General features: G+C 49.7%; 1 protein-coding gene and 1 long non-coding RNA gene across 11 annotated transcripts in view; one reads left to right on the top strand and one right to left on the bottom strand.

Moving 5' to 3' along the window:
- PLIN3 (perilipin 3) overlaps window positions 1–22,791 on the bottom strand; it is a 25,117-nt gene extending 2,326 nt beyond the window's left edge. For 2 of the 10 annotated variants that reach the window (XM_021082016.2, XM_085009769.1), the window contains exons 1-8: window positions 22,733–22,791; window positions 19,606–19,690; window positions 15,440–15,522; window positions 14,578–14,776; window positions 14,329–14,411; window positions 9,630–9,927; window positions 4,349–4,548; window positions 1,946–2,071 (exon numbers count right to left, since the gene is read on the bottom strand). In XM_021082016.2, coding sequence (XP_020937675.1) covers window positions 1,946–2,071; window positions 4,349–4,548; window positions 9,630–9,927; window positions 14,329–14,411; window positions 14,578–14,749 — 879 coding nt within the window. In that variant the 5' untranslated portion in view covers window positions 14,750–14,776; window positions 15,440–15,522; window positions 19,606–19,690; window positions 22,733–22,791. 10 annotated transcript variants of the gene reach the window in all.
- On the top strand, window positions 22,280–25,883 carry LOC146405526 (uncharacterized). Its single transcript, XR_014837779.1, has 2 exons — window positions 22,280–22,393; window positions 23,327–25,883. It is a non-coding gene; the product is annotated as an uncharacterized LOC146405526 (long non-coding RNA).

Genomic DNA, 25,883 nt, shown 5'->3' with positions numbered 1-25,883 from the left:
GTTTTTGGAGTTCCCATTGTGGTGCAGCAGAAATAAATCCGACTAGGAACCATGAGGTTGTGGGTTTGATTCCTGGCCTTGCTCAGTGGGTTAAGGATCTGGCATTGCCATGAGCTGTGGTGTAGTCATAGATGCAGCTCGGATTCTGCATTGCTGTGGCTGTGGTGTAGGCCAGCAGCTGTAGCTCTAATTCTGCCCCTAGCACTTACGTGTGCTGTGAGTGCGGCCCTAAAAATCAAAAAGTAAAATAAATAAACAAAACTGTTTTAAAAAAAAATTTTTTTGGCGTTCCAGTTGTGGCTCGGTGGGTTATGAACCCAACTAGTATCCATGAGGATATGGGTTTGATTCCTGGCCTCGCTCAGTTGGTTAAGGATCCGACGTTGCCATGAGCTGTAGTGTAGGTCACAGATATGGATCAGATCCTGAATTGCTGTGACTGTGGTGTAGGCTGGCAGTGGTAGCTCTGATTCTACCTCTAGCCTGGGAACTTCCATAGGTTTCAGGTGAGGGCCTAAAAAGCAACAAAAAAAAAAAAAAAAAAAAAAAAAGGGAAAGAAAAGAAAAGAAAAAAGAAAAGGTTTTTAAAAAACAAGAGGCCTGGAACAACTTTCTAGGCAGAAAATGGAAGCTGTGAGGGAAACTGCAGTTTAGATCAGGTCCTTGACGCCCTCAGTGCGGGAGGAGATCAGAGCAGGCTGGGTGGCAAGACTGTGCCCTGAGTCCTGTCAGCTGAGGGCTCTGACCTTGAACTTGGCAGGCAGGTGCCTATAGAACCAATATCTATTTTCTGGCTGCTGCCTTTAGGAAAGGGGGGGAAGGGAGGCAGTTTTAGGCGGTTTAAGTCTGAACGCTGAACAGTCCTGCATTTATAGAGATATTCATGATATCTTTATAAATATTATTTTTGTAGCACTTAGTATGTGCCTTATACATCGACTCCTGTGTGTATATGCGTATATATCTAAATAACTCACATACCAGAAAATTCACCTTAAGTGTACAGTTCAGTGATTTTTTTAGTATATTCATGAGGTTGTGCAAGTGCTGCCTCTAATTCCCGAACATTCCATCCCATCAAAAGAAACTCCCTCCCCATTTCCCTGCTCCCAGCTCCTAACAACCACTAACCCACTCTCTGTCTCTCTGTATGTGTCTGTTCTGGATGTTTCCCAGCCGTGGAATCGCACACTGTGTGTCCTTCTGTGTCTGCTTCTCTCACTGAGCATCGTGGTCTCAGGGTCCATCCATGTGGTAGGGAGTATTGGTGCTTCTCTCCTTTTTCAGGCTGAGAGATGCTCCCGTGAGTGGAGGGACCACATTTGTTTATCCGTCATCTGTTTATGGACAGTTGGGCCATTTCCACTTTTTTGGCTGTTGTGACTTGTGCTGCTGTGAACACACATGTTCGTTTCACCTTCACACCCCTGCAGAAGGTCCTATATCCCATTCACAGACAGGGAAACGAGGCCTAGAGAGGTTAAGCTGAGAAGCTGTAGTGCCAGGACGGTCCCAAGAGTGAGAGACGATGGCTCAGAATGAGGAGGGAAAAGTTACATACAAGAGACTGATGCTTGGGATAGACTGGAGGGGCCAGAGAATGTTCATTTGTGAGAAGCTGTCACCCAGAGCTAGGCGGGCGACTATGAAGAATGCAATGGGATGCTGGGATGGGGGAGAAGAGGAGTAAATGGAGCATGGCTTGGAATTCAGCAGGTTACGATGCATCCTGATCAAGTGTCTCATAGTTGAGAAGCAACACCTGCAACCAAGAGCAGCAATCCAGGTGGGCTTCCTGGAGGAGGAGTCACTGGGTCCTGAAGGCAGTTAATGGGAGCTCGTGAGGCTGGGGAAAGCATGCCAGGCAGGTAGGTCTATTGATCGGAGGTGGGGAGAGGGAAGTCAGGGCCCTCAGCACCCTGTGCCCCCCACTGGCCGTGGGTACCTCTGGCTTGGCTGGGTCTTCCTCCCCGCCCTGAAGCCGCTTCTGGTTCCAACTGAGCCACATCTGGTGTAGTTTCTCCTGACCCTCCACCAGCTTCTGATCAACTCCCTGCTTGACAGTTTCCATCTGGAGCAAAGAGAGAGCAGTGAGAGAGAGTGGCTGCCTTGGTGCTTGGCCAAAGCCAGCAGGGCCCCTGGGAACCCACGGGGATCCTGGGAGAGGTGGGATTCCAGGCAGAGCCTGGGGACCTCCTTTCATCCAAGATGGGGAGGGACACTGCTGTTCTCATAAAGGGTCCCCACTGGCTGTGGGCTTTAGGGTCACCAACATGCTTTGCGTGTTCACGGAGTGGTGGTCATGGAGTCTCTGCAGCTCCCCCCACGTGGCCTGTTTCTCCACCCCCTGCAAGTGGGCCCGGCCACATGACCAGCTACGGCCAATGGGACACGAGCAGGTAAAGTGTAAGCACAGGCTTAAAAGGCAGTTGCAATGGAATATGACTCAGCCTTAAAAAGGAAGGAAATTCTGACACACGCTACCACGTGGATGGACCTTGAGAGAAGCAGACACAGAAGGACAAATACTGTCTGATTCCACTCCCAGGAGGTACTTAGAGGAGTCAGATCCACAGAGACAGAAAGTAGATGGTGGGGGCTGAGGGTGGGGGAGTGAGTGTTTCATGGGGACAGAGTTTCAGTTTGGGATGATGAAAAAGTCCTAGAGATGACGGTGGGATGGTTGCACAACAAGGTGAATGTGCTTAATGTCACGGAGCTGTGCGCTTAGACATGGTTAAAATAGTGAATTTTGTTATGTACATTTTACCACAATTAAGAAATTTCAAGGAGTTCCCTGGCGGCCTAGCAGGTTGAGGACCTGATGTCACTGCTCTTTTCACTATGTCACTGCTCAGGGTCAATCCTGGCCTGGGAACTTCCGCATGCCATAGGGGCAGTCAAAAAAATTTTTTTTCAAGAAAGAGATAGTACCTAGCAGAAACTAAGGAAAGAGAAGGGAAAAACCTAGCTGTTTAAAGGACAGAAAAATTAAAAACCTCAGGGGGAAAGATTTGACTGCAAAGAGGCAGGAGGGAATTTCTGGGGATAATGGCAATGTGACACATCTTGAATGCAGCGGTAGTCACATGCCTGTTTATATTTGTAAAACTCCTCAAACTGTACACTTTAAAAAGGGTGATGTTTACTCTAGTAAATGACATCTCAATAAAAGCAACTTTATTTTTGCCTTTTTTGGGGGGCAGGGGGAGGCCCACACCTGCAGCATGTGTTTCCAGGGTAGGGGTTGAATCAGAGCTGTAGCCACTGGCCTATGGCATAGCCACAGCCATACCAGATCCGAGCCGTGTCTGCGACTGACACATCACATGGCAACACCGGATCCCCAACCCACTGAACGAGACCAGGGATTGAACCTGAATCCTCATGGTTACTAGTCAGATTCGTTTCCACTGAGCCACGATGGGAACTCCCAATAAAAGCAACTTTAAACAAAGTGCTCATGTATTCGCACTGTACCTGAGTCTCTAGGAGCCTGGCGGGGGGGGCGGGGAGCCTGAGGCGTCCTGCTGGAGGAGGCGCCCACCCCGCGAGATCCGGCCTCCAGCTAACCTGTCATGGGCTGAACTGTGTCTTCTCCTAATCCCTGTGTTAGAGCCATAGACCCTAGGACCTCAGGATGCAACTGGGTTTGGAGATGGGTCTTTAAAGATGTGACGAATTTAAAATGAGCTTCTTAGGGTGGGCCCTGACCCAATACGACTGGGGTCCTTATGAAAAAGCGAAATTAGGACACAGACACGTGTGGAGGGATGACAGGGCAAGGACACAGAGGGAAGGCAGCCAGAGTTCCCGTTGTGGCACAGTGGTTAACAAATCCGACTAGGAACCATGAGGTTTCGGGTTTGATCCCTGGCCTTGCTCAGTGGGTTAATGATCCGGCGTTGCCGTGAGCTGTGGTGTGGGTTGCAGACAGCTCGGATCCCAAGTTGCTGTGGCTCTGGCGTAGGCCGGTGGCTACAGCTCCAATTCAACCCCTAGCCTGGGAACCCCCATACGCCATAGGAACAGCCCAAGAAATCACAAAAAAAGACAAAATAATAATAATAATAAAATAAAAGAGGGAAAGCAGCCGTCTACATGCCAGGGAGAGAAGCCTCAGAAGGAAAGAACCCTGCCGACACCTTAGACTCCAAGCCTCCAGAACTGTCAGGCAACAAACGTCTGTTGTTTAAACTGCCCAGTCTGTGCGACATTGTCACAGCAGCTCCTAGCAAACACAGGCGGATGTGTGGAATGGGGAGGAATAAGCTGCTAGGTTTGGGGAGGGGTTCATTGGCACTGCTGGCCAGTTCCCCGCCCCCACCCCCATCACCATGGGCCTCACCAGGCTGAGTGCTTGCGACAGCTGCAGCAGGGCCTCCTGGGCTCTCTGCCTGGTGTGCTGTAGTTTGCCTAGAGAGTGTTCATAGGCCCGCTGGCGCAGCCTCTCCGACAGGGAGCCCAGACGCACGAAGTAGCTCTGATCCTGCCGCTGCTGGGCCACCGAGGCCATGTCAAAGCCCTCCAGGGACGTGGCAAGGTGGGCTGTAGGGGAAGGCAGGAGAAGCACCATAAAGGCCTGGGTCTGTAGTTGTAAAAGAATTTCCCTGCCTTGGTTTTCCCCATCTGCAAAATGGGTATGATGGTGACCAAACGTCCCAGGGTTAAGAGTCCTTAGACTAGGAGTTTCCTGGTGTCTCACTGGGTTAAGGACCTGGTGTTGTCACTGCTGTGGCGCAGGTTCCATCCCTGGCTGGGAACTTCTACATGCTGTGGGCACAGTCACATCCACCCCACCTGTGGTTTTGGTATGACCCCTGAATACAACCATTCACATTCATTATACATTGTCTATAGCTGCTTTCAAACTGTAGCAGTGGAGTATGCAGCCTCTTGGCCTGCAGGAGATGAAAATATTCATTACCTGGTCCCTTACAGAGAACAGTTGGCCAGTTCTACACTAACACTCAGCATAAATTAATAAATTAATAGTGGCCAATCTCAGAGGCCTCTGGTGGCTCAGCAGGTTAAGGATCTGGCATTGTCACTGCTGTGGTTTGGGCCATTGCTATGCTGTGGTTTGATCCCTGGCCTCAGAATTTCCTCATGCTGTGGGCATGGCCGAAAAAAAAATTAGTGGCCATCTCTCACAATGTTCTAGGTGCTTCACATGCATTCTTGCGAAATCTTAACTCTATGAGGGAGGCACTGTTACTCCATTCTTACGAATGGGGGAAACTGGGGCTCAGAGAGGTTAAGCAACCTACTGAAAGTCACACAGCTAGGAAGTCACAAGTCAGGATTTGAAGCCAGGCCCCACATTCTTAACCATGATACTTGATGGGAGAAGTCTGAGCTACATGAGAACCGTCTTCACAGCAGGGAAGGAAAAGTCAGACTATCTAGTCCAAAAAGTGCTTATGAAGTTACAACAGGATAGAAATCCATCTGCCTTTATTTGATCCTATCTTGTCCCTCTCCCTCTCCCTCTCTCTCATATATATATATATACACACACATATATATATATTTTTTTGGCTGAGGCATGAAGCAGCTTGATGTGGAATCTCAGTTCCCAGACTACGGATTGAACCTGGAAATGGTGAAAGCGCCGAATCTTAACCACCACACCACCAGGGAACCCCCCTGCTCCCTGTAGACTTTAATATAGTAGTTATTAAAGTTTCAGTTTGTAGGTAACCCATCTGGATTTGAATCCAGCCCTACTCATTCACGCTTCGTGAATGGCAGGAGGGTCTACAAACTGGGCCAAATGCCTTTAGCAATAACGTTTTACTGACACACAAGCACATCACCCCCATTCATTTTCCTATTGTCTGCTTTTGTGTTAAAACAGCAGGGCTGCATGGTTGCGACAAAGACAGTGTGGCCCCAAAAGCCAAAAATACCTATTACCTGGACTGTGAAGAAAATGTTTGCAGGAGTTCCCGTGGTGGCACAGCGGAAAGGAATCCGACCAGGAGCCATGAAGTTGCGGGTTCAATCCCTGGCCTTACTCATTGGGTTAAGGATCTGGTGTGGTGTAGGTAGCAGATGTGGCTTGGATCCTGAGTTGCTGCGGCCGGCAGCTGCAGCTCCTATTGGACCCCTAGCCTGGGAATCTCCATATGCCACAGGTGCAGCCCTTAAAAGCAAAAAAAAAAAAAAAAAAAAAAAGCAAAAAAGAAAATGTTTGCAGCGCCCCTGGATGCAGAAGTGATTTGGCCAGTAAGCCTCAGTTTCCTTTCTGTATCACCTGGAGTCAGAGCCACCTAAGATGTGGAATTTGGACTATGCTGTGTTCAAAAAGGCACACAAATGAACAAATGCTTAGCTGTATTTATTATTTGCAGTTGATCTGTTTATGCTAAGTGATAAAGTTCCCCTTCTAAAAGTATCTGGGAAGGTTGAGGGAAGGGAGACTATCAAATAAACAGAACAGGGAGTGTGAACACATGACCAAGATAACTTGAGGAAAGTGCCCTGCTCAGGCGCCAAGAGCAGGGCTGTTCTATGCGAGATCTCTACTTTAATCACCTACATGTGCCTCTCCCTTGCACTGGGCACTGTTCCGGAAATGAAAGACAGGGAAAAATCAAGCAACATAATCCTACAAGGGCTCATCCATCCCCCACTTGATCAAGGTAAGCCTTCAATCAGGGGAATTCAGTTTTTTCTATAAACATTATGAAATTCTGGAAGAACACACTCTAATCCAGGATTAATAAACTTTTTCTGTTATGGGGCCAGCTTTATCAATACTTTCAGCTTTGCGGGCTATACTGTTCCTCAATTAATCAGCCTTGTCATCATTGTCCAAAAGTAGCCATAGGCTAAACATAAATGAATGGGCGTGGATATGTGCCAATAAAACTTTATTTACAAAAGCCAGGAAGAGTAATTTCATGATAATATTTTAAAAACTGAACAAGGAGTTCTTGCTGTGGTTCAATGGGTTAAGAATGTGACTGCAGGAGTTCCCACTGTGGCTCAGCCGTGAGCTGTGGTATAGCTCAAAGACACAGCTCAGATCCCAAGTTGCTGTGGCTACGGCTGTGGCACAGGTCAGCAGACACAGCTCTGATTCAGACCCTAGCCTGGGAACTTCCATATGCCACAGACGCGCCCTTGAAAAAAAAGAAAAAGAAAAAAGATTTTAAAAAAAGAATGTGACTGCATCAGCTTGGGTCTCTGCAGAGGTGCAGGTTCAATCCCTGGCCCAGCACAGAAAGTTAAAGGATCTGATGTTGCTGCAGCTGCAGCTTGGATTCAATCCCTGGCCTGGGAACGTCCATATGCCACAGATGTGGCTGTAAGACAAAACAACCTGAACAAAATAGATAACCAACAAGGACCTACAGTATAGTACATGGAACTACACTCAGTATCTTATAATAACCTATACTGGAAAAGAATCTTGGAGTTCCCTTGTGGCACAGTGGGTTAAGGATCCAGTGCGTCACTGCTGTGGCTCTGGTTATTGGTATGACGCAGGTTTGATCCCTGGCCAGGGAACTTCTGCATGCCACGGGCACAGACAAAAAAAAAAAAAAAAAGACCTTAGATTGTAATGTGTTGTGTTAATCTGCGTGTTCAAACCTATGGGTAAAAACTCCCTCTTTGCTGGTGGAGGGTGCTGGTGAACCAGCCCATGATGCCAAAATAAATAAAAAGGGGGAAAATTAGCCACTTTCCCTGCTTTTCCTCTATAAACAGTACTTTGGGCATCACAACTGCAACAGAGCACTTTGTCTAGGGACATTTTCCAGCTAACAGAGAGACAAGTGCTACTCGGAAGAGCCACACGTTGCAATCCCCATGGGAAAAAAAATAGAGACTGGAGATAAAGATCAGGAGATGAGCACCCATCACGAACCACATTTATATGAAGTTCCAGAAGAGGCAAAGCAGTGGTTCTCACCCAGGGCTGATCCTGCCCCCAAGGGACACTGGAGACATCTGTGGTTGTCACAATTGGGGGTGCTCTGGCATTGGTAGGTGGGGGCTAGGGATGCTGCTCCACACCCCGAAGTGCCCAGCATGGTCCCCACAGAGGATAACCCTGCCCCCACGGCCACAGTGCCACTGTTGGGAAATCCTGATCTAGTCTGTCTTCAGGTTTTTCCAGTTGCCCCGAATGTTTGGTTCCTCTTGGCCAAACCCCTGGCCAAGAGGCTGCTCCCTCTGGATGGAGCATGGTGTCTAGTAATGTATGGTGGGCACTGGAGTCTGCAATGCTGGCACAGCTGGAGGTGCCAAGCATGTGTGCAAAGGATGGCCATCTCCAAAAGGTGAGGCCAAGGCCAACTGCCAGAGCTGTGGGTATGAGACTGCCTGACTGGCTGCTTTGTCTCAACAGTTTCATCCCCAGTTTGTTTAATTCTATTCATTCCTGCCACCATCTGGTCCAGCCCCGTCATCACTCCTCTGGACCAGCACAGTGCCCTCAGCCCTGGATCCCCAGCTCTGCCCTCGCAGCACGGTTTGTTCTCCCTGCAGCTGCCACCAGAGGGCACATGTGAGCACCTGAGTTGTGTCCTGCCCTCCTTTGCCCATAGCCCTCCAAGGCTCCCATCTCTCTCTGGGGAAAAGCCCTGCAAGGCCCTGCTCAACTTCCCTCCCTCCTCCCTCTCTCCCCCTCCCTCACTCTGCTCCAGACACCGCACAGCCCCCTCACTGTTCCTCCAACACCCCAGGCAGGGCCCTGCCCCCAGAATCTGTTTTCCAGGCATCTCTGCCCTGACATCAGCACGCCTCCTCCACACACATCTGGGCAATCGTCACCTCCTCCAGAAACCTCTCTCCTTTAACCTAGTTTCTGCACACTTTAGACTGTAGGTTCCATGAGGGCAGGACTTTGTTCACTGATGTACCCCTAGGACCTAGAAGAGGGCATGGCAGCTGGTGCTCAAGGAAACTTGGAACAAACAAATAGATGCCCAGGGTGGGGGGATGATAGAGGTGTCTGAGTGATTTTATTTGGGGATCTGAGCACCTGCTGCGCGCCAGGCACAGATCTAGACATGGGATACAACTTTTACTTTGTGGACTTGATGACCAGTGCCCAAGAGAAAAAAACAGAGCCGGGCTGAGGAGGTTTCAGGACTCTATATGACTGATGGATGGTGTGATCTTAGAGGCATTGTGGGGATGTGGCATCTGAGCACAGGGCTGGAGGTGAAGGTAATGGGTATCTGAAAGTCATGGGAAGGGAGCTCCTGGTAGAGGAAACAACCAGTGCAAAGGCCCTGGGGTGGAAACACGGTCAAAGATGGCCAAGGAGGGCATTGTGGCTGGAATAGAATGTACGAGGGCAGGCTGGTAAGTACAAGGTGGCCTCATACAGAATTTGGGCTCTTATCCTAGGGAGGTGGGAACCCTGAAGGCTGTGGGGGGAGGAGGGGCTGGACCTGAGTGCTCACGGGCACCCTCTGGTGGCTACTTCAGGGAGGACAGACACTGGGAATCAGAGAAGAGGGGATTTAGCTGGTCCTGCCTGGTGAGTGACAGGGGCTAAGACGGATGGGGAGAGGTGGCAGGAAGGAGATGAGAGCATGTGATGAGAGGGACCCCATGTCAGGAGGCGGGGGGGGGGGGGGGGTCCCAGGCCCGCACGGTGTACTCACCCAGCTCAGCGTCCGTCATGGGGAGGTGGTTGTCCACCCACTCCTCCGACTTGCCCAGCACTGTGTCCACCCCGCTTAGCACCATCTGGCCCACGCGGGAGCCCATGACCGAGTGGACGCTGCTGGTCACCATGGACTTGGTCAGGTCCACGCCGCTCTGCACAGCACCCCGGGTCACATCCACTGCCTCAGTCACCCGGGAGGCTACTGTGTCCTTGGCGCTGGACACTGTGTTTGACACAGCTTCTCGGGCTTCCGACACCTTGGACGACACAAGCTCCTTGGTGTCTGCTAGGACCTATGAGAAAGGCCAGCCTCAGCATCTCCGTTCTCCCTTTGTACCTGGGTATCCCTACGCCTGCACCCCAACTTCCGATGGGCTGAAGGGAGGAGTTCCAGCTCTGGGGGGGACACTGAAGGCTGGATGCAGTTAAGGTCACATGCTCTGGAGCTGGACAGCCTGGTGAGAGGCCTTGGCTTGGAATGTCCTAGCTGTGTGGCCTTAGGCAAGTCACCCTACCTCTCTGTGCTTCTATTTCTTCTTCCCATGGTGTTATGGGCTGCATAGAGTTGAAGCCCTAACCCCCAGGACCTCAGGATGTGACTGTATTTGGAGAGAAGATCCTTAGTAATTAAGAAAAAATGAGGCCATTAGAGTGGGTCCTAATCCAGTCTGACTGGTGTCCTCATAAGAGGAGATTAGGACACAGGCACAGAGGGGAGACCACGTGAGGACACAGGAAGACAATGGCCATCTACAAGCCCAGGAGAGAGGCCTCAGGAGAAACTGGCCCTGCCGACACCCTGATCTCTGACTTCCAGCCTCCAGACTTGTGAGGAAATGAACATCTGTGGTTTGAGTCCACGCCCCTGCCCCCGGCTGTGGCACTCTGTCACAACTGGCTAAGCCCCAGGGCTAGAACAGTGCTAGGCTGAAGCACAGAATCAGCGCAACAGCAGAAACTAGAGACACACCTGAAAGAGACCACTCTGATCCCACACTAAGAACCATAATCTTGTCTGGGTAGGTGGTCAGGGTGCTAAATCCCCCAGGACAGTGCTACTCATCCTGGTGATTCTGTCCCCAGGGGACACTGGGGACATCTACAGTGGTCACAACCAAGGGTATCAAGTGGGGGGGGGGACAGGGTGCTAAGTCCCTACTCATCCCAGATGGTTCTGCCCCCTGGGGACAGTGGGGACATCTTGGGACATCTATGGTGGTCACAACTGAGGGTGCAACTGGAATCAGGTGACTGAGGGTCAGGAATGCTGCTCAACACCCCTCAGTGCCTGGGACGGCCCCCTACAGAGAATGACCTGGGTATCCATGGCATGTGGAAGTTCCCCAGCCAGGGATCAAACCTATGCCACAGCAGGAACAATGTCCAGTCCCTAACCACTAGGCCACCAGGGAACTTTCGCATTAGCTACCTTAAACTCCCCATAGCAAATGGGTGATGTGCCCAAAACATTAATCTTTTCTGGATCCCTGAAGCTAGCATTAAAACATTAAGAATCTGGAGTTCCCATCATGGCGCAGTGGTTAACGAATCCGACTAGGAACCATGAGGTTGCAGGTTTGGTCCCTGCCCTTGCTCAGTGGGTTAACGATCCGGCGTTGCCATGAGCTGTGGTGTAGGTTGCAGACGCAGCTCGGATCCTGCGTTGCTGTGGCTCTGGTGTAGGCCAGTGGCTACAGCTCTGATTCGACCCCTAGCCTGGGAACCTCCATATGCCGCGGGAGCGGCCCAAAGAAATAGCAAAAAAAGACAAAAAAATAAAAAAATAAAATAAAACATTAAGAATCTTACTATGATAGGAGTTCCCACTGTGGCACAGTGGAAACAATTCTGACTAGTATCCATGAGGATGCGGGTTCGATCTCTGGCCTCGCTCAGTGGGTCGGGGATTGAGCATTGCCATGAGCTGTGGTGCAGGTCTCAGATGTGGCTCTGATCCCGTGTGGCTATGGCTGTGGTGTAGGCCAGTAGCTGTAGCTCCGATTCAACCCCTAGCCTGGGAACTTCCATATGCTGTAGGTGTGGCCCTAAAAAGCAAAAAAATACAATAAATAAAATAAAATCTTACTACGACAAACAATAAAGGAAAAGCATTTTTTTAAAAAGGGAACAATAGCATTAAAAAAAAAAAAAATCAATGAAGAGTTCCCGTCATGGCTCAGTGGTTAACGAATCCAACTAGGAACGATGAGGTTGCGGGTTCGATCCCTAGCCTCACTCAGTGGGTTAAGGTGCGGATTCGATCCCTAGCCTCACTCAGTGGGTTAAGGATCTGGCATTGCTGTGGCTGTGGCGTAGGCCAGCGGTTACAGCTCTGATTAGACCCCTGGTCTGGGAACCTCCATATGCCATGGGTGAGGCCCTAGAAAAGGCAAAAAGACAAAAAAAAAAAAAAAAAAAAAAAAAAAAAAAAAAAAGTCATTGAGATTCAACACTTGGTATGAACCAGGCACCATTCTGAATCCTCCAGTGATGAACCCACTTCAGCAAACCTCCATGACAGATGAGCATACCCATTCCGCAAAAGAAAGCAAGGCTGAGCAGCTTATCTGAGGGCTGTCCAGCTGCTAAGGGGCAGAATCTGGATTTTAACCTGGTATTTCAATTCCATCACCTCTCGACTGGTTAAAGAGGGTCAGCAACTTTCTCTAGGAAGGCCAGATAGTAAATATTTTTAGTTTTGCAGCCAGAGGGGCTCTATCCCAACTACCAAACGCTCCGGGGTAGAGCACAAGCAGCCACAGATGACGTGTAAGCCACTGTCTGCACCACTGTGTGTGCCAATAAAACTTTATTTACAGAAGCAGGCGGAGGGCCTCTGGAATGGCTTTGCATTGCATCCTTGGGGAAGCAGCTCCAGCATCCAGCAGGTACTCAATGATGCATTCCTGGTGTTCCTGAGTCTAAGTCCTTAAGCAGATCTCTATGCCTAGAGCACCCTGGAAAACTGAAAACCATGATCTTATCCTAAGTCGGCACTCCCCTCACCACCTAGATCCTCCTACTTGTGAGAATCAGTCTCTTTTGCAGGGAGAGGATGTGATTGTCAGGTCTGAATGCCAGCACTAAGCTCACTGAGCACACAGTGGAGCTGCTACCTAGCTCATGCTGGCCTGGGTTCAAATCCCAGCTGTGACAACACCACTGTCCCATGAGACCAGGGAGAGCTACCTCTGCCCAGAGGGGGACCTCACAGGGCCCAGAATCAAGAGTGCCTCCTAAGCTTGTTCAATAAGTGGTGCTGGGAAAACTGGACAGCCACATGGAAAAGAATGATATTAGAACACTCCCTAACACCATACACAAAAATAAACTCCAAATGGATTAAAGACCTAGATATAAGACCAGACACTGTAAAACTCTTAGAGGAAAACATAGGCCAAACACTCTCTGACATAAATGACAACAACATCTTCTCAGATCCACCTCTTAAGAGTTTCGACAATAAAAACAAAGATAAACAAATAGGACCTAATCAAACTTAAAAGTTTCTGCACAGCAAAGGAAGCCCTAAACAAAACGAAAAGACAACCCACAGAATAGGAGGAAATCTTTGCAAATGAATCAACTGACAAGGGATTCATCTCCAAAATTTATAAACACCTTCTGCAGCTCCATACCAAAAAAACAAGCCTATCAAAAAATGGGCAGAAGATCTGAACCGACAGTTCTCCAAAGACATGCAAATGGCCAAAAAAACACATGAAAAGATGTTCCACATCACTCATTATTTGTCAAGCCACATGACTGACAAATCCAGATCCTTAACCTGCTGCCACCTGGGAACTTCTAAAGTCTTTAAAATAAGGGAGTTCCCTGGTGGCGCAGTGGCTTAAGGATCTGATGTTGTCACTGCTGCGGCTTGAGTTACTGCTGGGGTGTGGGTTCAATCCCTGGCCCTGGAACTTCCACATGCCATAGGCATGGCCAAAATAAATCCAATCCAATCCAATAAAATAATTTAAATTAGTGATTGAGTTCCTCAGTCACACTGGCCACATTCTAAGGGCCCAGCAGCCACATACAGTTGTTGGTTTCTGTGTTAGAGGATGCAGAGAAAGAACATGTACAGAGAAAGTTCTACTGGACAGAGCTGGGCTAGGAGGATCTTCTTTAAGGGGAAGGGTAGGCCTCTGAAGAGGTGAGTTTAGAACTGAGACCCGAAAGATTGGTCCATGAATAAGGAACAGCACATGCAAAGATCCTGGGGTAGCACTGAGATGCATGTGGTCACTGAATGTGCTGCTCTCGCCTCCCCAGAATGAAAGTTCCATGAGGGCAAGGGCTCTGTTTCTATCACGAAGTCTGGTACACATGGGCACTGGTGTGACTGAGCAGGAGGACAGAGGCCAGCGCAGATGGAATGGAGCAAGTGAGGTGGGGGGGGGGGGCAGCAGCAGCAGGGCCAGATCTGGTTGGGGCCATGCCAAAGGCTTTGGCTTTTGCTCTGAGCAAGGTGGGAAACAAAAGGATCTGGGGACACCTGCCTGGCATTTAGAATGTTCCTCCAGCTGCCCAATGCAGGCTGCGGGGTGAGGTGGACAGAGGTGGGATGGGGGTGCAGGGGAAACTGTCCCACTCATCTGCTCTGGTTAAGGTGGGTCCACAGACAGTACCCAGGTAGGCCCTACCTCGGTTGAGCATCCCCTCCGCCCCCCAGGGCAGAGGTCAGTCACCTTCTCCGATGGCTGCTGCAGGATGGGCAGATTTTCCTCCAGCTTGTCCAGTCCCCTGTGGGCGTATTCACTGGCTGATGTGACTAGGATTGGGGGTGGGGGCAAGACAGAGTAGCTGATGGTTACTGCGCATGTGGGGCCCTCCTCCCCGGGGGTCCAAGAAAGCCCACAGATCACACACCCCCGCCCCGCCCTGCCCCACTACAGCCCGGAGTGGGGGGGTCGCTGCTCTCCCCAGGCTTCACTCACGCTGGGGTTCCAACTTGGACAGGATGGGCTGGGCCCCGCTGACAGCAGCCGCCGTGAGGGTCTTCACGCCCTTCTCGGCCACGTCGCAGACGGTCTTGACGTGGGGGTGGCTCTCCTTGGTGGACGTGTAGGCAGCAGACACCATGTGGCATGTGGAGCTGATGAGTGGCATTCCGGCCACGCGGTCCACCACGCTGGGCTATGGGAAGAGCAGCTCCAGCCTGAGCTACCGGGGAACTGCCTGCCCCCCCGCCTCGCTCTGTGCCCACGCGGTGGAGCAAACCAGGAACGCCAGGGCTGCCTTCATCTGGGCCCCACAGCCCCTTATTTTGACCGTGACCCTGACATCCACTGTGCGCCAGGCAGTCACAAGACACAAGAACCCCAGTGTTAAGAAATTCAGGGTTTAAAACGGAGGTCAGGAAACTCTGGCCTCCAGCCAAGTCCAGGCCACCACTTGATTGATTTTATTTTATTTCATTTAAGAAATTTTTTTGGCCATGGCATGCAGAAGCTCCCAGGCCAGGGACGGAACCTGTGCCACAACAGCGACCCAAACCACAGCAGTGACAACGCAGGATCCTTAAACCACTGAGCCACCAGGAACTCCCATTTAATCCAGTTTTAAGTGCCTAACTTAGTGGCATTAAGTCCATTTACATTGTTGTGCAGTCATCCCCACCATCCATTTCCAGAATTTTCTCATCGTCCCAAACTGAAACTGTCCCCATTAAACACTGACTCCTCATCCCCCTAACCCTGTCATCTACTTTCTGTCTCTATGGATTTAAGTCCTCTAGGGACCTACTAAGTGGGGAATCATACAAGATTTGTCCATTTGTGTCTGGCTTCTCTCACTAACCTGTCTTCAAAGTTCAGCCACATTGCACTGAGTTTCAGTACTTCACTCATTTACACCGCCGAATAAAATTCCATGGTACCTAGCTTTAAAAATAAAGTGTTAGTGGCACATGGCCACACCCATTCATTTACATACTGAATATGGTGCCTCTTACCCTACAAGAGCAGAACTTAGTGGTCAGGACAGCCCTTCTGAGCCTCAGTTTCCCCATCCATAAAATGGGAAGTCATTTCTGTCCTAAAGGAGTGGCAAGGATGACCTGAGTGAAGATGTGGGCAAGATGTAACTCTCACAGGTGCTACTTGTACAGCTTGTGCGTTTTTTGTTTTTTGGTTTGTTTTTTTTTTTTCATTTTCTTGGCCAGAGATCAAATTCCCACCACTGCAGTGACAATGCCAGATCCTTAACCCACTGCACCACAGGAGATCTTCTACAGCTTGTGTTTGAGTTCACTTATTTGCCAGTCCATGGAGAAGGGAGTATTTTTCCAATTTTACAGAGGGTAAACCGAGGCTTAGAGAGGCCAAGAGAGTCACCCAAGGTCACAAACCCAGCCAGTGGTGAAGTTAGACTTTGGATGCAGGCAGTCCTCCTCCAGGGTTTACCCAGGAGGTCTCCTCAGAAGTTCATCACAAATTTCCCATGCCATCCAGCAATTCTGCTCATAGGAGTCTACCCTAAAGACAGGAAAACACATGTCCACATAGGACATGTATACAAATGTTCATGGCAGCCTTATTCATTATGGCCAAGAAGTGGAAACAACCCCAATGTTGACCAATTACTCTATGGATTAAAAAAAAAATGCGAGGAGTTCCCGTCATGGTGCAGTGGTTAACGAATCCGACTAGGAACAAGGAGGTTGCGGGTTCGGTCCCTGCCCTTGCTCAGTGGGTTAATGATCCGGTGTTGCCGTGAGCTGTGGTGTAGGTTGCAGATGCAGCTCGGATCCCACGTTGCTGTGGCTCTGGCGTAGGCCAGTGGCTACAGCTCCGATTAGACCCCTAGCCTGGGAACCTCCCATATGCCTCAGGAGTGGCCCAAGAAATGGCAAAAAGACAAAAAAAAAAAAAAAAGCGGTATAGAGCATGTTTTAAAAAATAGGAGGTCTCTGGCCTAGCAGTTAGGGATTTGGCCTTGTCACTGCTGTGGTTCGGGTTTGATCCCTGGCTTGAGAACTTCTGCATGGCTTAAAAAAATAATAATAGGAGTTCCCATCGTGGCTCAGTGGTTAACAAATTTGACTAGGAACCATGAGGTTGTGGGTTCGATCCTTAGCCTTGCTCAGTGGGTTAAGGATCCGGCGTTGCCGTGAGCTGTGGTGTAGGTCACAGATGTGGCTCAGATCTGGTGTTGCTGTGGCTCTGGCATAGGCCAGCAGCTACAGCTCCAATTAGACCCCTAGCCTGGGAATCTCCATATGCCACAGGTGCGGCCCTAGAAAAGGCAAAAAGACAAAATAATAATAATAATAAAATAAAGCACCAGGGAAATGCAAATCAAACTACATGAGATACCACCTCATACCCCATACTTGTTGGGATGGCCACCATCAAATAAACAGAAATTAACAAATGATGGTGAGGATGTGGGGAAACTGGAACCCTTGTGCGCTGTTGGTGAGAATGCAAAATGGTGCAGCCACTATGGAAAACATTATGGTGAGGCCTCAAAAACTGAAAATAGAATTACCATATGAGCCAGGAATTGCCCTTTGGGGACTAGACACAAAGGAACTAAAAACAGAATCTCAAAGAGAGATTTGTATACCCATGTTCAAAGCAGCATTATTCACAGTAGCTACAACATGGAAGCAACCCAAGTGTCCATTGACTGATGATGGATAAACAAACTGTGATCCACCCACACAGTGGAGTATGGTTCATCCTTAAAAAGGAAATGCTGACACTCACTACAATGTGGATCAACCCTGAGGACATTATTAATGGGTACAGGGGTTCCATGTGGAGAGATGAAAAAGTTCTGGAATTAAATAGTGGTGATGGTTGCACATGGTGAATATACCTAATGCCACTGACCTGCCTACTATAAAATAGTTAAAATAATTTTGTGGGTTTTTTTATTTTCCCCTCCCATGGCAGGTGGAAGTTCCCAGGCCTGGGACTGAACCCACACCACAGCAGTAACCAGACTCCCAGTAGTGACAACGCTGGATCCTTAACCCACTGAGCCATCAGAGAATTCCCAAATAGTGTATTTTTATCTTAGCACAATTTTTAAAAAGGAATGAAGCACATGGGAGTTCCTGTCATGCCTCAGTGGAAATGAATCTGACTAGCATCCATGAGGAGGCACGTTCAATCCCTGGCCTCGATCAGTGGGTTAAGGATCCAGCGTTGCCGTGAGCTATGGAGTAGGTCGCAGACACGGCTCAGATCCTGAGTTGCTGTGGTTGTGGCATTGGCCGGCGGCTACAGTTCCAATTCGATCCCTAGCCTGGGAACATCCATATGCTGCCAGTGTGGCTCTTAAAAAAAAAAAAAAGAAAGAATGAAGCACAAGTACATACTACAACACAGATAAACTTCAAAAACATTATGCTCAGTGAGAAAAGCCGGATACAAAAGGGTCTCATGTTGTATGTTTCCATGCACATGAAATGTCTAGAACAGGCAGTCATAGAGACAGAACCTTAATGAGTGGTTCCCAGGAGAAGGGGAGATGGGGAGTGACTGCTATGGGGTCTCTTTTGGGGGAGATGAAAAATGTCCTGTGTGCCGGGGATGGCTGTCTAACTTGATAGTTTTCTAAAAATCATTGAATAGGATTCTTCAAAAGGGTGATTTTTTTTTTTTTTTTTTTTTTTTTTGTCTTTTTGCCATTTCTTTGGGCCACTCCCGAGGCATATGGAGGTTCCCAGGCTAGGGGTCAAATCAGAGCTGTAGCTGCTGGCCTACACCACAGCCACAGCAACGCCAGATCCTTAACCCACTGAGCAAGGGCAGGGATCGAACCTGAAACCTCATGGTTCCTAGTCAGATTCGTTAACCACTGCGCCACGACGGGAACTCCAAAAGGGTGAATTTTTGTTTTTATTTTTTTTCTTTTTAGGGCCACACCCACGGCACATGGAAGTTCCCAGGCTAGGGGTCAAACCGGAACTTCAGTTACCAGTCTACGTCACAGCCACAGCAGCAATGCCAGATCCGAGCCGTGTCTGTGACCTACACTGCAGTTTGCAGCAATGCTGGAGCCTTAACCCACTGAGCAAGGTCAGGGATTGACCCATATCCTCACGGATACTAAATCAGGTTCCTGAGCCACAACAGGAAATCCAATGATGAATTTTATGGTGTATGAATGATAACTTATTTTTAAAAAGCTGTTCATTTATTTAATTTTTTTGGCCATGCCCCCTGGCATGCAGAAGTTCTGTGCAGGGATCGAACCCATGGCCATAGCAGTGATCCTAGCTGCCACAGTAACAACGCCAGTTCCTCAGCCCACTGTGCTACAAGAGAGCTTCAAAAGGCTGGTTATTAAAAGCAGACTTTAGGAGTTCCTCTGATGGTGCAGCAGGTTAAGGATCTGGCATTGTCACTGCTGTAGCTCAGGTTCAATCCCTCGCCCCCAAACTTCTGCATGCTGCAGGTGTAGCCAAAAATTTTTAAAATAATAAAAAATTTTAAAAGGATTTTGGAGTTCCCACTGTGGCCCAATGGGATCAGAGGCATCTCTGGAGCCTGGGATGCAGGTTCAATCCCCGGCCCAGCACAGGGGGTTGGGGGTGGATCTGGCATTGCTGCAGCTGCAGCTTATCAAACTTGGCTCAGATCTGATCCCTGGCTGCAGAACTCCATGTGCCTCAGGGCAGCCAAAAAGGAAAAAAAAAAAAAAAGGAGGGGGGCCTTTATTTAAACTGGGAAGAAACAGTGGAAATAGAAACTGACCTCCTAGAAGGAGGACCCAAAGGAAAGCTGCCAAGAAGGTCTGCCTGCGGGGAGTCAGGCAGTTTCAAACAGAGCTGTACCCCTGTTCTCCCAAGAGTCCCTGCAATCCCCAGTTCTCCCACGGCCACCTGTTAGTGGGGCGGGCGCCTGTGAGGGGCTGGCACAGTGGCTCTCCCCAACCCACTTGGAAGGGTATCTCTGCCAGAGCACCACCATGTGGGAAGCCTCAGCCCATAGCTCCCAGACCTTCCTCACCTGCTGTACCGGTTCTTCCGTGGTCACCTGGGTGCTGCTGGCACTGGCTTCTGTCTCGCTGGCAGACATTTCTCAGAAGCAGGTCCTGTGGACAGAAAGACTAGTTAGGGTACAGCCTGCTCTGCCCTTCCCTCCAGGGGGAAGTCCAGGTTCACACCTGCCCTCTGATCACCCTCCACCCCCATTTCCTAGAGCCCTGCCTTTCCCTCCTTAACACACACCTGTAAGCCTGTTCCAAACAGGTGCTGATTCAGTGGAGCAGGGTCGGGGGGCAAAGTCTGCATTTCTAACAAGCTCCCAGGTGCTGCTATGCAGCTGATTCCAGGGCCACGTCTCAAGGGGCAAGGTCTGCTCACAGCCCTCCAAGGGCTCACCTATATTAATACTGTGGGGAGACACCGATGGTGCAAAACCCCTGGAGAAGGCAATTTGTCGATTGCCACTGGGCTGCAAGAAGCATCTTCCCTTTGACCCAGAAACCTCACTGCAGGGACAGTTCCACACCTGTACTGCCACGTGGACAGCGGTGTCAGCCACAAGGCACTGGAAACAACAGGGTTGCCCAACAGAAGGGGACTAAAGAAAATAACTCTGGTACTTCAGGGCAATCAGCTGAAGACTGGAAACTTACATGTAATTGACACAGAACAAGATACTATTATTATTTTTTTTTTTTGTCTTTTTGCCTTTTCTAGGGCTGCTCCTGTGGCATATGGAGGTTCCCAGGTTAGGGGTCTAATTGGAGCTGTAGCCGCTCACCTACACCACAGCCACAGCAACGCCAGATCTGAGCATCGTCTGAGACCTACGCCACAGCTCACGACAACGCCAGATCCTTAACCCACTGATCGAGGCCAGGGATTGAACCTGCAACCTCATGGTTCCTCATCAGATTTGTTAACCACTGAGCCATGACGGGAACTCCAGAACAAGATACTATTAAGAGAGGAAAGGTGTGAGTGGGGCTAAAGTTTTTGCTTGTATTTGCACAGAGTCTTTAAAGAGACACAAGAAACTGTTAACAGTGGCCACCTTCAGGTAGGAAGATCGGATAACTGGGGAAGGCCTCTGACTTTTAAGCCAGGTAGATAGTATTACCTGTTCAAAAAACAGTTAAGCTTAAAAAAAAAAAAAAAAAAAAAAAAAAAAAAAAAAGGAGTTCCCTGGTGGCTCAATGGGTTAAGGATCCAGATTTGTCACTGCTATGGCTCAGGTAGCTTCTGTGGAGCAGGTTCAGTCCCTGGCCTGGGAACTCCCACATGCCACAGGAAAAAGTTAGACCATGCTTGGCCCCTCTGCAGACCAATCAAGTCAATCTCAGGGAAATGGGAACAGCAAGGGAGAGCTCCCTGGGTAAGCCTAATGCACACATTTGCAGGCTCAATGGCCTCAACAGTTGTGCTCCATTTTCCTGGCCAGGTGAGATGAGATGGGCAGAGTGTTGTCAGATTAGATTTCAGGAGTCCCAGCTCTACCCATGCTGTGCTACATTGGGCAAGGAAGGTCTTCTCCCCTGCCTCAGTCCTTTTGTCTGTAAAATGGGGCTAAAGGTAGTACCTGCCTTAAGGCTGGTTCCTCAGGTCGTTCTGGAATGAGCCTGTGGAGAACCCCTGACCTTGAGTCTGTGAATTTCCTCCCAGACTCCATGTTTCACCATCCTGCAAGTGGAACTCAGCTAACCGAGCTTTTGAGAGCATCAGTTCTGGAGTCTAAATGGAGCTTTAGGAGTTCCCTGGTAGCCTAACAGTTCAGGATTTGGCATGGTCACTGCTGTGGCTCAAGTTCAGTCTTCGGCCAGGGAACTTCCACATGCCGTGGGTGCAGCCAAAAGAAAAAAAGTAAACTGGGTTCTAACCCTGGATTTGCAACTCTGAAGCTAGAAGTTGGGAAGGCAGCCTCCTCTCTGAGCCTCACTTGCCTCACCTGTGAAATGTGGATAATGGTTCCTAGCCTAAAGTCCCTGTGGACTGGAGGAGAGGCTGCACATGCGGCACTTAGCTTGGTATCTGGCACATAGTAGGTGCTCAATAAACAGATCCATTTCACACCACTCTGTCTGTCCCATAGAAACGGGTGAAGCCAGCCAGGAATGAGCTTCTGCTTGGTAGGAAGGACCTCCCCCCCAAATGGGAAGTGGGGCAAGGAGGCACACCTACCCCTGGTGAATATCACCTGAATCCTGTTCTCCCCCTCACCTTCCCTTGAGCCTCAACTCTCCTGGGCAGCTCAAAGGTCCTCTTTCCCATGCCTTTTTTCCATCAATCCCTCTGGAACCAGTTGAACCAAGGGCTGCCGTTGCAGATGTCAGCACACCCATTTCAAGTCCTGGGGATCAGCAACGTGCCTGCAGCTGACTCCAGCTGCCAGAGGGAGAACTGGCCGAAAGTGGCGGAAGTCACATAGCCCTCCAGCCGCAGCCAGGACATACTAAGATCCAACTTCCAAAGTTCCCAGAAACTGCGGACGTAGGCTCAGGCCCTTCTCTCACAAAGGTCGCAAGGATTCAGATAAGGGGTAGGGAACTTCCCACTGCTACTTTGTGCAATCCAGTGGCCACACCCACCCAGGAGAAGGGGGCGGAATTTGCCCAAGACCTCGCCGGGGTCAGCTGGGAGGCCGGAAGGAGGGCTGGGGAGGGGCTAAGTCCCCAGGGGGCAAAACCACTTGAAGGGGAGGGGGCTTTGCCAGGCCGAGGGATTGGCACCCGGTGCGGGGAGGAAAGGGGCCCCTCTGAAGACCCAGGGACAGCGGAATTCCTGTGCGGAACCGGCTGCAGCCTGTCTCCAAGGTGCGTTTGTAAAGCAAGAGGATGTGGTTTGGGACGGACTTAGCCCCCTCTTGATCCTGCCACTTCTAGTGTGTGTGTGTGTGGGGGAGCTCTTTCGTGCTCCCTCGCCCCCACGAAAGTCCTATATATTGAGAGGGAAGAATCTGAAAGTCTGAGCCTGTTCCAAAAGTTGGATTCTTCTGAGGGAGGGCTGTTCAGCCCAGGTTGGAGACCCCTCCCCAGGCCGCGGAGATAAACAGAGCACCCTGGGAAGGCCCTCTCCGCCCCTTCCTCCCCAGAGGCGTCCCAGGCTCAGCAGCTCCCAGCCTCCCCACCCCATTCGGGGACCCCGCCTCTCACCGCGGTCAGCTGGACGTCCAGGGTGCAACAGCAGCTACTTCAAGGCCAGCTCTAAAACCGTCCTGGGCCAGGACAAGGCGGACCTTTATACTCGGGGGCGGCGAGGGGGGGGGGGGTGAGCGCCCGGGAGTGACGGGCCGGAGGACCAATCCGGTTGGGGGACTGCCCACCACCAGGCCACGCCCCTCGCCCCGCTCTAGACGTTGGAGGCTCAAGTGTTGCCTGAGAAGGGACGGACGGACCTGGCGGCTGCGCGTGCCCTCCCAGCAGTGTCTCCAAGGTGGGGAACGACCCTAGTACGACACCGGATCCAGCCAAGGGACGCGCCCTCCCCACCAGGGACCTTATGAATTCTGGGACTTAAGTGCAGTCCTGGCGATCCCCACCCGCTTTCTCCTGGGACCAAACTGAGGCTGTGAGAACTCAGAGATCATTCAGTGATGCTTCCGTCGTGTCAGGGACCACACCCCACCCCTGGGCGGGAGGAAGATGGAGCCGAGCCAGACCCAGCATTATTACCAACGTGCTCTGACCTGCGTCGTAACACTTAATCATACCAACACTATGCATTCCTTTATTATCCCCATTTTGCAGATGAGAAAACTGAGGCCCAGAGACAGCCCAGGGCAGTGCAGAGGCCAACTCATGGATTTCTGACTCCTGGATCAATCTCTTACTGGAGTTGCTTCACTTGGATTCCCGATCCCCTCCAAAAAAAAAAAAAACCTCCTTTATTTTCTTGGTCTGTAAACCAAGGTCTCAAATTCAGATGGCCCCAGGGGCCAGACAGGAGGTAAATGCCTCTGTTAAAAAAAGTGGCAGCATGCCCCGCCTAGAGGGAGCAGAGCCTTACTGTGGGGGAGACTCACCCAGAGATTCACAGAGCCACAGGGATTCCAGACTTTGGACAAAGTGTTCAGCCTCTTTAAAAAAACTTCTGAGGAACCAAATAAAACCCAGTGGAGCCATAGCCAGTCTAGGGCACCAGTTTGCCACCTCTGCTGAAGTATGTGGGTTGGGGTGGGACTTCTAGAACTTCCAGAAAGAACATGGAAAAAACTACTGTCTGTGACTAAGTGCCTTTTTTTTTTTTTAGAAGGTCTACACTAGCGCTGTGTGACGAGCTTTCTGAGATGTGGGGCATGTTCTAGAACTCTGCACCACCCAATTAGTGACCATTGGCACATATGGCTGTTGCCCATCAAGAAGCTGAACATACATACTTAAGTAACACAGCTTGTCAGATTCCTAAGTGAATCTGAGGCCCCCAAATGATTAAAGCAGATACACAGAATTATAACAGGTAAAATTTTCATATTTGTGGGCAGGCCTTTTTTCCTACTCATTTGTTCATGTTTCTACTTCATTCAGCAATTCCTACTGAGCTGCTGTGCTGAATGAGAGCGCAAGAGTGAATAACATAGATTCTGGCCTTGTGACACTCACCACCCAGTGGAGGAAGGGCAAACAAACAAAAATGAGTGGAATGTGTAATGGGTCAGGAGATGGTAAATGCTACTGAGAAAAGCAGAGGACTAGAATTGAGAATGTGGGGACTGCACTTTTTAATAGGGTGGTCAGGGAAGCTTTTCAGAGTGCCGTTTGAAAACAGAAATGAGGAGTCCTCATCGTGGCTCAGCGGAAACGAATCTGACTAGTATCCATGAGGATGCAGGTTTGATCCTTGGCCTCGCTCAGGGGGTTAAGGATCCAGCGTTGCCGTGAGTTGTGGTGGAGGTGGCAGACGTGGCTTGGATCCTGCGTTGCTGTGGCTACAGTGTAGGCCGGCAGCTATAGCTCTGATTGGACCCCTAGCCTGGGAACCTACATATGCCCTAAAAACTGCATATGACTGCAGCCCTAAAAAAAAACCCAACAACAACAAGAAAAAACAAAAACAAAAAACGCAGAAATGAGGGGGAAGGGAAGGAAAGGGAGCCACATAGAGGTCTAGGGAAGAGTGTTCCTGATGGTGGTAATAGCTTGTGCAAAGGCCCTGAGGCTGGTCCATATGCCTGGTGAGCTGAAGATGCATCCAAAACCCAAAGTGGCTGAAGCCAAGTGAGGAGAGAGGGAGAGCAGGAGGAGAATGAGTCTGGAGTATGTAGAGCTCAGAGAGGTGAAGTGACTTGTCCAAGGTCACACAGCTGGAAAAATCACCTGGAGATATGCCTAGTAGCTTTCTGCTTTCCAGTGGCCTTCAGTGCTGGGATGTGGCCAAAATATCCCTGGTCAAGGGGATGCAACTCAGTTCTGATTTGGAGAAATCAAGTCCTGGTGATTTTGCCCCACATCTTCTGAACAAAAGGAGACTAGCCATGCTCACTGTCTGCCCTGGTATCAACCCCACCTCCAGTACCTTGTGAGCAAGGTCAGGGGCACATGTGTGCATCGGGGAGGGGAAAGAAAGATTACTACACCTTTGGCTCTTAGGAACACTGCCCCTTCCTCCTGGAAGCCTTCCTGCCTGCCTGAAAGCTATGATTGCCAGATAAGATACAGGATGGCCCAAGGACATTTTTTTAATTAAATTTTTTCTTTGAGATAAAAGTTATGCAGAGAGCCCATGTACCTTTTACCCAGTTTTCCTCAGGGGGAGCATCTTTCAAAAGTAGTGCTGAACAATATCAAAATCAGGATATTGGCACAATCTATCTATCTTGTGCAGATTTCCCCAGTTTACTTTTGCGTGCATGTGAATGTATGTTTTGTTCTATGCAATTTTATCATGTATGTGGGTTCACGCCTCGACCATCACTGTTACTATACAGAACAGTTCCATAACTCTAAGGATCTCTCATGCAACCCTTTTTTTAAATCACACTCACTTCCTTCTCTCTCTCCCTCATTAACACTTGGCAACTACTAATCTGTTGTCTCTTTCTATAATTTTGTCTTTTTGAAAATGTTATACAAATGGAATCATGGCGTATATAACCTTTTGGGATTGGCTTTTTCACTCAGCATCATTCTTTGGAGAGTCATCCAAGTTGTTGGGAATATCAAGTGTCAATAGTACCTTGCTTTTATTTCTGAGTAGTGTTCCTTGGTATGGGTGTACCACAGTTTATGTACCACTCAGCCATGGAGAACACCAAGGTTTCCAGTTTGGGGCTATTAGGAATAAAGCTACTGTTAATATTTGTTCACA

The sequence above is a fragment of the Sus scrofa genome, chromosome 2 (assembly GCF_054392235.1).
Source record: "Sus scrofa isolate SSC_HxYL_T2T_F1_AM1 chromosome 2, Sscrofa_HxYL_maternal_Yorkshire_Landrace_v2.0, whole genome shotgun sequence".
Lineage (NCBI taxonomy): Eukaryota > Metazoa > Chordata > Mammalia > Artiodactyla > Suidae > Sus > Sus scrofa.
This window is presented reverse-complemented; position numbering and strand designations above follow the sequence as displayed.